Genomic DNA, 12,175 nt, shown 5'->3' on the forward strand with positions numbered 1-12,175 from the left:
TGTTGTGCTCCAGTGATTGAGCTATCGACGCGATGAACCCAGATCAACAGATCACATTGCCCGGTTTTGGACACGATCCCCAGTAGGGGAGCGAGCAGGATGCAGTCCACTCAATGATGTGTGGTCTTATAAATAGTCGATCTCTTAAAACACTCTCTCTTCCTCTCTCTCTCTGCGTCAGTGAGAGAGCACAACATATACAGACCCACTGAGAGGGAACACAAGTGACTCATCCTGAAAACTACAAAGCACTCTAAATGTGCTTTGATAGTGAACACAGATAGTGAACGTGTTGGCTTCTAGATAGTGGACATAGAAGAACATGTTGGGCCCTAACTGGAACGCTTTGAACTTCGTGCTAATCAGTACAGACTTTAGGCTAAACATTTGGGGGCGCCAGTGAAGGGCTCTAACCGAGGGAAGGCATGCTTGTTTGAGAAAGATGGAGAAGATTGCCCAGGAATGCCGCCCGCCCGCCGGCAGCAGCTGCTCTGTGCGTCACCTTCTCCCTGGGGCCTCACAGAGCCTGGTGCCATCAGTATGCTGTCCATTCAATACTGGCACCTCTTAAATGGGGGAGGACAAAGAGGGGCTGTATATTAGACGGAGACACCGGACAAGTAGGAGACCAGTGGCGATTGCTTACAAGGAATTGGCTCACACAGTTAGGGATTGTGGAGGCTGGAATGTCCCGCCCAAGATCTGCATTCCTGAGGCCTGAGAACGTGGCCAGCCCAGGGTGTGGGTTCCAGCCCAGGGTCTGCAGGCGGGAGGGTGCCACGCTCCCTTAATTAGCCTCTTCCAATCAGGCCCTGGATTGGCTGAGACCTGCCCACAGAGGGAGGGGAGGGGACTCTGCTTTTCTCTGGGGCAGGTGTCAGTCTCATCCTGAAACACCCTCTCCGACACGCCCACACTACCAGGCCCAGTCCAGCCGGGCCACAGAAGAGGACGGCTCTGGAATTGGTGGGGAGCAGCGGGAGGCAGGGGGAGACTGGGAAGGCCAGTTATCGAGCGAATCTGACAACTCCCAGTATCTCTTTGGGGCACACTTGTCTCCTTCTTGGCCATCGTCCCATTACCCTGATCTGTGCATTCATGTGTCAGCGTTTACTGCTTGTTAGGAGACTAAGCAAAGGGGTGTTCCTGCATCTACCTTTTTCGCCCTCGTTTTTCCAGAACACAGCAGCTAGCGTGATTTTTTTAAAAAAAGTACATGAGATCAAGATTTTGTCACCCCTGTGCACAGAACCCTCTAGTGCAGCGGTTCTCAACCAGTGGGTCGCGACCCCTTTGGCGGTTGAACGACCCTTTCACAGAGGTCGCCTAAGACCATCCTGCATATTAGATATTTCCATTATGATTCATAACAGTAGCAACATTACAGTTATGAAGTAGCAACGAAAACAATTTTATGGTTGGGGGTCACCACAATATGAGGAACTGTATTTAAAGGGCCAGAAGGTTGAGAACCACTGGTCTAGTGCTGCTCAGCACATTCAGAGCCAGAGCTGAGGGCCTCATCATGACATAGAAAGCCCTGCACGGCCTCATCTTTTATCCCTCCCCCCCTGCAGTTTTTTTACACTGTGCTCCTTGCTGTTCCCCAAAGCAGAGATGCTGTTCCTTGCACCTAGAGCACACCCCAGACACCGATAGGGCTGGCTCCCTCACTTTGTTCAAGCCTCTGCTCAGCGATCGCCATCTCTGTAAGGCCTTCCTGACCACTGTGGTCAGACTTTGAACACCTACCCCATGCTCCCCATCCTCTCCTTCACCCTGCTTGATTTCTCTGCATAGCACTCGTCAGTTTTCACATAGCATGTCATTTAATACTTATTTTGTATCTGTGATTATCTATTTCTTCCCACACGTATGCAAGCATTTTGTCTGCCTTGTTTACTGCTCTCTCCCCGGCACCTAAAATGACCCCTGGTCAGTGCCTACTGTTGACTAATGGGTGAGGACACCCTTGATGTTACACGTCTAGGTAAATTGGAAGCCTGGGAGAATAGGGTGGGAGTGCATTTGCCTCGTGTAAATAAGGTCACTATGAAACCAAATGTGGGGTGGTTTGAATCCAAGTTCGTTGTCTCATAAACTCAAAGGATGAAGTCTCTATTAAAAACAGTTTTTTAGTGGAAGCGACATATATTGACAGAAATGGTTCCAAAAGCAGGCGAGTGGCCAGAGCTTCCGTCCCATGTTGCAGTCGGGTGTGGGTTGGGGAAGTCTGTTAGACCATGTGCAGAGTCCACATGGCCGGGCTCAGGGAGCATTCTGCCAGCAGCCCGGAGCCTAGGGCAGCAGGAAGAGACAGAGGTAGCAGGCTTTTTAATCCAGGGAGTGGATGCAGCCATGCTAGCTCCTGATTGGTCCTTTCAAAGAATTCTGCCTCAGCAACATCCTTGGGATTGGTTTCTACGCCTTACTGCCATGTGATTGGTTATCTGCAGGCTGGGTGTCTTAGCAACAGTCCATACATTGTAAGCCTTACCCAGCTGGGTTTCCTTAGCAGTTCTGCCTGAGTGGGTTCCTGGTTCTATTTTCCCTGCCCCCGCCCCCCTCCCTGGTCCCGATTCCTGCCGTCCTAGCTTCTCTGTCTCCTCAACTACTTGCTCCACTGAATCCTCAGTGACTAGATCAGTAATGGCGAACCTTTTGAGCTCAGCGTGTCAGCATTTTGAAAAACCCTAACTTAACTCTGGTGCCGTGTCACATATAGAAATTTTTTGATATTTGCAATCATAGTAAAACAAAGACTTATATTTTTGATATTTATTTTATGTATTTAAATGCCATTTAACAAAGAAAAATCAACCAAAAAAATGAGTTCGCTTGTCAGAGGTTCGCTCGCCATCACCGGACCAGATGGTCATGATTCCTTAGCGGCGACACCTGAGAGGGCTGTGGGCTGGCTCTGAATCTTTGCCGGAGGTTGGCCTGCGGGTGCGGAAGAGAGTGTGTCGGGAAAGTATTCTTAGTTTCCCCTTTTCTTTGCCAAGAAAATATGGTGCTTGCTTCAGGGGACCTACACCGTGAGTGAACAGAAAAACAATTGAATGGATAATTAAATTCCTGTTTCGCGCTGAATGTTGTGTGTCCTCTATGGGTAAGAAAAAGGTCAATATGTTGTAGGCGGCTGCAGGAACGGCACCAGGTGTCTGACCGGCGGGTCAGACCGAACCTGGGTTCAGCAACCTCGGTACTTGGGTTCTGGCTGGGAAAGAATTCAGAGCAAGACCCCAGCTGTAAGAGAACATTTACTGGGTAAATCACAGCAGTGGAAGAAGTGATTCCTACAAGACATGGGCTCGGGAAACGAGTTACGGAGGCAAAGGAAGGGCCCCTGGAGCTTGGGAGCGAGGAAGCTAACAGTAACCTGCCCGGGGAGAGTGGTGGTAGGGGGCGGAGGGGCCCACACAGGGTCCTCTGTCCTAGGGGTTTAAGGGGGGAGATTTTAGGGGAGGTCCCAGGGAAAGATCTTAACAGAATATTCAGTAGCCTGATGACCTGTGCCTGCCCCATCGTCCTTGCTCTGCTCATGTCTGTCGAACTGTCCACAGCAAATAAACTTGGCGGTTAACAGAATGGTGATGGGAAAACACATTTTTTCCCCTCCAAGGTGTTTCCTGGGACTCGCTTCCAGACGAGCTGCTGTTAGGCATCTTCTCCTGCCTGTGCCTCCCGGAGCTCCTCCACGTGTCCTGCGTCTGTAAGAGGTGGTACCACCTGGCGTAAGTATTGTCCGCCCCTTTGGCCTGTGGGGGCGAGGGGAGAGGAGGGTTATTCATTCATGGGGTCTGTTGAAAGGAACAACCGAGAAGAATATAGTAGCACACAGCAAGCTAAGTACCTCCGTGTTTCTGTGAGTACTTGGGGTCTCATTTCCCCGGGAAAGGGAGGGGTCCCTGGAGGTGAAAACTCCCCCATTTCTGAGACCCCCTGCCCTGGATCCGGTGAGGGGAGTTCCAGGTGGGGCACAGTCGCCCCTCACCCCGGAGAGCCGGGCGGCGAGTGCAGGGGCCAGAGGACGTGGGGCCTGGTATTGGGTCGGGTGTGAGCCGGCCGGCCACGGAGACTCTGGGTGACCGGAGCGAGGTCTCTGTCGCTTTGAGTGGGAAGAATGGCGCCTCCGGGACAGGACAGTTAGGAGGGGAAACACACACAGATGCCGCGGGCAGTGCCTGGCTCGCAGTGTGCAGCACGTGACAGCCCAAGGGGTTGGGGTTTTGTTGGTTTTGGGGGCGACACCTTTCAGGTGTGGACAGTGAGCTGGGCATGAAAGTCGTGGTGAGCTGGGAAGGCAGCCACAGGCCAGGAGCAGCGAGAAAGGCTGTGTTTATCAGTGTGAACCTTTTTTCCACCTTCACCCCTTCTCATCCCCACCCGCCCCTGGCCAGCCGTCTCTCCTTCCAGCGTCAAGGACTCTCACTGTGACGGCAGGAGCCCCTCCCTCTCCACTCGGGGTGTGCTGGGATAAGACACCTCGTATTTGGTCTCACTCATCGCCCCCCCCCTCAGGGACCCCATTTTCATTGTCTTTCTGCCAGCTGACCTCATGCGGAATCTGTTACTCTTCATCTCAGTTGTTGCAAAAGTAATAACGGACATTTATTAAGCACTTATGTGCCTGGCACAGCAGTCCTGCCTTCTTAGTAATAGGTCAGATAACACATGGACAGTTTCTTTATGCAGAATTATTCCGCAGCTCTCGCCAGTGGTCTGCTTATTTCAGGCAGTGTTCAAAAATAAAATTTTTGTAGGCTTTTATTATTTTTTTAATATATTTTTATTTCAGAGAGGAAGGGAAAGGGAAAGGGGGAGAGAGAAAAAAACATCAACGAAGAGAGAATCATTGACCGGCTGCCTCCTGCACACCCCTCACTGGGGATCAAGGCTGCAACCCGGCATGTGCCCTTGACCAGAATCGAATCTGGGACCCTTTAGTCTGCAGGCCGATGCTCTATCCACTGAGCCAAACAGGCCAGGGCTCTTGTAGGCTTTTAAAATGTGTGCTCATGCGTATGACCTTGTGTTTGCTTTCTTGTTAAATTGCATGAATCTGTGCTTGTTAAAGTTCCCTTATTGTGTTCAGTATTGGTACCTCCTTCTTGCATTAGAAAGACTATCCAAAATCTAATATTTTCCCTTTTCTTTCACATTATTTCATATCTATCTATCTATCTATCTATCTATATATATATATATATAAGCCTAAGCGACCGGTCAACCATTCGACCATTTGACTAGTAGCTGTGAGACGCACTGACCACCAGGGGGCAGACTCTCAATGCAGGAGCTGCCCCCTGGTGGTCAGTGCACTCCCACAGCTGGAGCACTGCTCAGTTGACCAACGGGTGCCAGATGTTGGGCTTATGGCTGGCACAAGCCTCTCCCATGGGCACTCCCCCTGCACGCCCCTCCCCCATCCGGACTGGGAACAGGATCAGGACCAGTGGGGCCGGAGCAGCCCAGCGCCCGGCCTGAGCTGGGGCCCCTTGGGGGATGTTGGAGAGCCAGTTTCGGCCCAATCCCCGCAGGCCACACTGAGGGACCCCACTGGTGCACAAATCCGTGCACCAGGCCTCTAGTATCTACATATATTTTATGCATGTGTGTGTACGTGTACATAAGCTTAAAAGGTATTATAAAACAGAGCTAAACTAAAAATTCTTTTTCCTAGTAGACGTCAGAGTCACAATCACATGATAGAGTAGTGCTAACTTTCCGACCTTTAGTGTATTGACAGTGTGGTAACCTGTTTCTGGGTAACAGAAATGGCAAGTGAGGTTATTGTGGCCATTGGAACCTACTCACCTCGTCAATAATCAATTAAGCAATCTGAGCAGTCGTTTTTAAAGTTATCAAATGGAACTGAAGGCTGGAATTCTGTTCTCCGGGTCCAGGTCCTTGCATTGCTCATGACAGCACTGAGCCACCTACATTGGAAGTCTGTAGAAAGAGGAACAGGGAAGCTGATCCATGGTGTGACCAAGTTCAACAGCCTTTAAAATGTCATGGCTAATGTACCGTCAGCTTAAAAACAAAGGTTTCTTCGGAATTGGCTTCAAGGCGATGTATTGGCGGCGTCCTCCTCGTTAGCATCAGTATTGGGAGCCTGCAGGATCCAGTGCCCCAACTTACCGATCGAGCCCCCTCTCTCCCAGGTTCGACGAGTCCCTGTGGCAGACCCTGGACCTCACCGGCAAAAACCTGCACCCGGAGGTGATTGGCCGGCTGCTGTCCCGAGGGGTGGTGGCCTTCTGCTGCCCGCGATCCTTTGTGGACCAACCGTTAGTTGAACATTTCAGGTAAAAAAAAAAAAAAATCCAGCGGAAAGTCTGTGTCTAAATCTCGAGGTGGAAACCCTCAAATCCCCATCTGCTCAGTCCTCCCCTTCCAGCAAGTTCCTGTTCCCAATGCGCTAGAAATGTCCACACAGGAATTCCCTCCACACACCTCAGTATCAGCCTGTCCCCCATGGTACTCAGCCCCCTTACTTCCCTCCACGCACCTCAGTATCAGCCTGTCCCCCATGGTACTCAGCCCCCTTACTTCCCTCCATGCACCTCAGTATCAGCCTGTCCCCCATGGTACTCAGCCCCCTTACTTCCCTCCACACACCTCAGTATCAGCCTGTCCCCCATGATGCTCAGCCCCCTTACTTCCCTCCATGCACCTCAGTATCAGCCTGTCCCCCATGATGCTCAGCCCCCTTACTTCCCTCCATGCACCTCAGTATCAGCCTGTCCCCCATGGTACTCAGCCCCCTCACTTCCCTCCATGCACCTCAGTATCAGCCTGTTCCCCGTGATGCTCAGCCCCCTCACTTCCCTCCATGCACCTCAGTATCAGCCTGTCCCCCATGGTACTCAGCCCCCTTACTTCCCTCCATGCACCTCAGTATCAGCCTGTCCCCCATGGTGCTCAGCCCCCTTTACAACTTGCTCTCCCGTCATCCTCCCTGTGGGAGTCAATGCCACTGCCCTCCACCCCCTCGTCGCCAGAAGCGATCATCGACATCACATCCTTGTCACCCACACCCAGCTCGTGCTCACACATTCATTTCTAAGCGGGGCTATATGGGCAGCGACAGCTGGGCCTGGAAAAAATCCTCTTGAATCTTAAAATGGAGGAGGATGGGAATTCGCTGGGAGCAGTTTGTCGTATGGCAGAAACTACAGCGAATCCTTGAACTGTGCACGTAGCGTCCACCTTGGGATGGGGCGCTCACTGGGGTGTGGGCTGGGTGGACCTGAGCCGCCTTGCAGAGCCTCTCTCTCTCTCTCTCTCTCTCTCTCTCTCTCTCTCTCTCTCTCTCTCTCTCTCTCCCCCTCCAGCCCTTTCCGCGTGCAGCACATGGACCTGTCCAACTCGGTCTTCGAGGTGTCCACCCTGCAGGGCATCCTGTCCCTGTGCTCCAAGCTGCAGAACCTCAGCCTGGAAGGCCTTCAGCTCTCGGATCCCATCGTCAAGTGAGTGGCAGCGGAGCCTGTCCCCGCGACCATTGGTTTTAGATGTGAATTCTGTTTCCTGCGTGTAACTGGGGTGCCCTGCTGTCCACAGCCGCAGGGACTGGGGGAATACCCAGCGCAGGGTTTCGGCTCCGGAGAAAACATCCCAGGGCTCCCCCAGGCAGCCAAAGTGTGCACGCCGACTGGATGCCAGGCCCCGCGCTGGGCCCTGGGGAGGCCCGGACGAATGCGGGCAGGGCCCCTGCCTCCGCCTGGGAGAGGCAGATAATTACAGTGCAGCGCGTTTGTTCAGCGAGACCCAATTAGGGGTAGGGAGGGCCGCCTTCTTGCAGGAAGTGACTCGTAAGCTGAGTATTAAAGACGCCTGCACACGATAGGGCGGAGGAAGCAGGTCCAGCTGCCTTGGCTCTCGCGGGGGCACCGGGCTCGGTGATCTGAGTGGTGGGAGGTGAGGCTCATCAGGGATCAGACTTTTTTCCCCCACTCATTTTATTTTACTTTTTTTCATCATCTTTTATCCCCCATAGACCCTCTTCACTCATACGTAGAATCTAATGAACAAACAGAACTAACAAGCAAAATAGAATCAGACTCATAGATAAGAGACCCAGCAGACAGCTCTGATGGGGAGTGGGTGTTGGGGAGGTGGGGGATTGAACGAAAAAGAAAAAAAAAAAGGAACGAACTCATGGACACGGACAAAAGGGATCAGATCTGAAAGGGCCCTGCCGTGCTGCTAGCAGAAGTCTGGATGCCGGTAAACTGTCAAGAGGGGAGTGTGGTGACCGGCGGGCTTCTGAGAATGAAAGGAACATGGCAGATTTGAAATTTAGAAAATCAACTTGCTGACCACCTCAGAGGGTCAGTCAGACATGGAAGAAGCGAGAGTAGTTTTATATTGACTTCGTTGTGTTCATTCAGGTGAGAATTGATGAAACCTCCTGTAAAAAATAGAATAGTAATAGCGCTAACATTTAGTGAGCGCTTACTACATGCCAGATCCTGAGTTCTTTGTAGGTCTTCTCATTCGGTTCTCCCAGCAATCCCATAAAATATGTTCTTAGTGTCCCCTTTTTACAGATGTGGAAACTGAGGCACAGGCTGAACAACTTGTCCAAAGTCACACAGTTTGTAGGTGGCAGAACCGACATTTGAACCTGGCAATGATGATCCCAGACATGAGGCATTTGGGAATGTAGAGGAGAGGGCAAATTTGAGAGCTATTTAACTGAAGAGAACCCAGTAACTTTTTAAGTAGGAGTTTGCCTGCACCTTAATTCCAGTTATGGGTGAAATGGAAATGTGTTTATTCTTTTGCTTTTTAAAAAACTTACCTTAAAAGTACAGTGATGAATGTTTCTTGTGTATTTATGTTAAGCCCCTTATTACATTGTATTATTTAATCTCAACAGCCCTACCAAGCAGGTGCTGATACTTCCATTTCACAGATGAGTAAACGAAGGCAGAGAGCATCCTGCTCGGTGTCAGACACATAGTGAGGCGTGAATTTCTTTCTCTTCACATTTTAATTTTAATAAATTTTTATTTTAGGTTTTTAAATTAAATGTACTGGGGTGACTGGTTAGTCAAGTTGATAGGTTTGAGGTGTACGATTCTAGATACATTGTCTGTGTTGCACTGGGTGTTCACCGCCCCAGGTCACATCTCTGTGAGACGTGGATTTAAACTCACTGACTCAAGGCCTGTCGGTGCTTAACCGCCTCGCTAGCCTGCTTTCCTCGGAGTGCTTGACGGAATAAGAGCGTCTTATTGGTAATCTTCTGGCGTTTTTCTCTTTTCCCAGTAACCTCGCTCAGAACTCAAATTTAGTGCGACTTAACCTTTCTGGGTGTTCTGGCTTCTCGGAATCCGCCCTGAAGACTTTGCTGAGTAGCTGTTCCAGGTAGGCGAGATCTGGGGCTTGATTACAGAGCTGTGGTTTCACACCGGAACAGAATTGGGAAATCCTTTGAGCGATTCCCAACTCCGAGCTCCTGGTGGAATGAGGCAATCACCTTTGCCCTCTAAACTCAGGAGCCAGATGCAATGAGTTTGCAGAGCGTGCTTGTGAAGTAATCCCTTTTGTTGTTATTATTTGCAAAAGGGAAATGTAGCAGCAGTACGTTTATCACAGTGCGATTGAAAGAAAGCCGTTTGCACCTGACTATACAGTTAGGTTATTTCCCCTTTCCTGTCTGTAGACCTAACAACGCTCCTGGTCTTTTATATTGTGTTAGTCAGTATATGAATACAGGCTACAGAGATACAGGTATTACTGACAGGACACGGTTCACTGAGTACACAGCACACACCAGGTGTGCTGTGTGTGTCCTTTCTGCAATCCCTTGGTCTCTGCACGTATCTCATCGCGTTGTACCAGTGTTTCCGTAATGACCTGTTGAAAGTAGATTGCCTTTGGATCAGAATGGTATCCGTGAGATGAAATGTAAGCCCCCCATTTTCTCAGGAATGGGGTGTGTGTGTAATGGTTGGACCTTTCCTTTGAATGCCTCATTTGCTCAGAGGCCACGTGAGATGAAGCAGTTTTTTGCAGCATCAGTGTCTCTTTATCAGGAAGCAGCTGTTTAAACATCTCAGGTGATTGTTCAAGTCTGTGTGGCTATTTGCTAATAATCGGGGTGGTTGAGAAAGAAACAGGCTGGAATTTCTACTTCTTGCTCTGGAATGAGGTTTGAGCCCTCAGGAAGGGAGGAGGGTGCTCCCCTTCGTTGCCACAAGGGGGCAGCATTCACTCAGGCCTTGGCTCAGATTCCTTGGCGACTTTCTGGGGCCACCTGGAGCCGGGGAGTGTCCGAGATGGGCCCGGACAGGTTCGGGTGGGCTAAGGCAGCTGCTTAGAGAGGCAGAGGCCGGGGCATGGCCTGGTGAGGAATCGGCGGCTCCATGTGCTCGCAGCCAGAGGCAGTGCTGCCTGGAGCACTCGCTCCTGGGTGGTGGTCTCACGCCGTCCCTCTTGCCCCCGGTGTGCAGGCTGGATGAGCTGAACCTCTCCTGGTGCTTTGACTTCACTGAGAAGCACGTGCAGGTGGCGGTGGCGCACGTGTCGGAGACGGTCACCCAGCTGAACCTGAGCGGCTACCGCAAGAACCTCCAGCGGTCAGGTGAGAGCCCGCGGCGCTGGGCCGGACCGCGGCGGGCGGGCCTCCTGAGCGCCTCCTGAGTGCTGTCCTGCCAGCTTGTCTCGTTCCACCCAGTGCCTGTATTGTTTCCCCCTTTTGCAGAGGAGGGAGCCGCTGGTCGGAAGGGTCAGGTAAAGGCAAACAGCTAGCCAGCATCAAGGTTTGAATTCAGAGCCTAGAAGTAGAAACCTTTATACTTTCAAACTTACTGTTTTACTGCATGTGGAGAGCGGTTACAGTGTTTGGACAGGGTCAAGCCTCAGACTAATGAGGGCACAGTCCTCTCATGGCCACGTGCAAGTCCCAGCTTGGAGGGCAGGGCCCCCCCAGCACAATGATAGCCAACAGCTATCGTTGTAAGCTTGAACCTATGGTCTGAACCCGTGACCACATGTTTCTGAGTGATGTGGGCTTGATAGAGTTCAGGTGCATGTAATTGAGTAGGATCGAAACCCACGAGAATGCTGTAAACATCTTGACCACGCCCTTACTTTGCCTTGTGGAATCTGCTATAATATAAAGACACGGCTTGTAGTCTGTGGCACTGTCGCTAGCTCTCCATCAGAGAGGACAGCGTCCCACCCAGATCCAGCTCATTCTCTTGTCTGTCTTTTCTCCATCCTTCACCGCCCCCTCTCAGGATCACTGAACCAGGCTGAGCTGGCGCGGCACATAAGGCGCCCTGGGGCTGAGTATGCCATGGCCGTGCCGGCTCGCCACAACTGCAAACTTTTTTTATAGTAGAAACAGGGGTGGGGAACCTTTTCTCTGCCAAGGGCCAGTTGGATATTTATAACGTCATTCGTGGGTCGTACAAAATTATCAGCTTAAAAATTAGCCTGCTGCATTTGGTCAAACATTTAATTAACTCACCTCTAAGGGCTTGGCAGGGCCAGACCAGACCAAATGATTTCAGCCCACAGGCTGGACATTCCCCACCCCCGCTCTAAAATAATACAAAGTCTAGTCATTTATTATCATTATCAAGTATTGTGTACTGTACATAACTGCAGGTGCTTTACTTTTATGCGCAGGAGGTTTGTAGACACAGCAGCACCACAAACTCATGAGCAATGCGTTCTTATTCAGCGTTTACGAGGGCTGGGTCGCCAAGTAATGGGATGTTCAGCTCCGTTTTAACCTATGGGCCCTTCTTTGTACAGGGGTGCGTCTTTGAAACGTGGCATATGCCTGTACAGAGTGGTGTTTGGTTTGCCTTTTGTTATGTGAGGGGCATATTCCCCCCGCCCTCCCCCCCCCCCCCGTTTCTGCTGCTGATACAGCGGCTATGGCAGTGGGTTATCAACCTGTGGGTTGCGACCCCTTTTGGGGGTCGAACGACCCTTTCACAGGGTCCCTTAAGAGGCTGTATCCTCACATGCCTTCCTCTGGCCAGGTGTGCACAGGAGAGCTCTCCGGTCTGTCTTCCTCTTCTTAGGAGGACACCAGCCTTATTAGATTACGTCCTCATTTTTATAACTCATGCAACCTGAAGACTTCCTTAAAGGCCCTATCTCCAAATACAATCACATTGGGGATTAGGACATCAATATATCA

The 12,175-nt window shown here is 51.0% G+C and overlaps 1 protein-coding gene across 1 annotated transcript in view; it reads left to right on the plus strand.

Moving 5' to 3' along the window:
* The window catches only part of SKP2 (S-phase kinase associated protein 2), a 55,830-nt gene that overhangs the window by 9,122 nt on the left and 34,533 nt on the right, over positions 1–12,175 (plus strand). The window contains exons 3-7 of the mRNA XM_006090120.3: positions 3,626–3,737; positions 6,171–6,314; positions 7,344–7,478; positions 9,283–9,381; positions 10,470–10,600. Coding sequence (XP_006090182.1) covers positions 3,626–3,737; positions 6,171–6,314; positions 7,344–7,478; positions 9,283–9,381; positions 10,470–10,600 — 621 coding nt within the window. The remainder of the gene's footprint in view (positions 1–3,625; positions 3,738–6,170; positions 6,315–7,343; positions 7,479–9,282; positions 9,382–10,469; positions 10,601–12,175) is intronic.

This window comes from Myotis lucifugus, unplaced genomic scaffold (genome assembly GCF_000147115.1).
Source record: "Myotis lucifugus unplaced genomic scaffold, Myoluc2.0 scaffold_68, whole genome shotgun sequence".
Taxonomy (NCBI): domain Eukaryota; kingdom Metazoa; phylum Chordata; class Mammalia; order Chiroptera; family Vespertilionidae; genus Myotis; species Myotis lucifugus.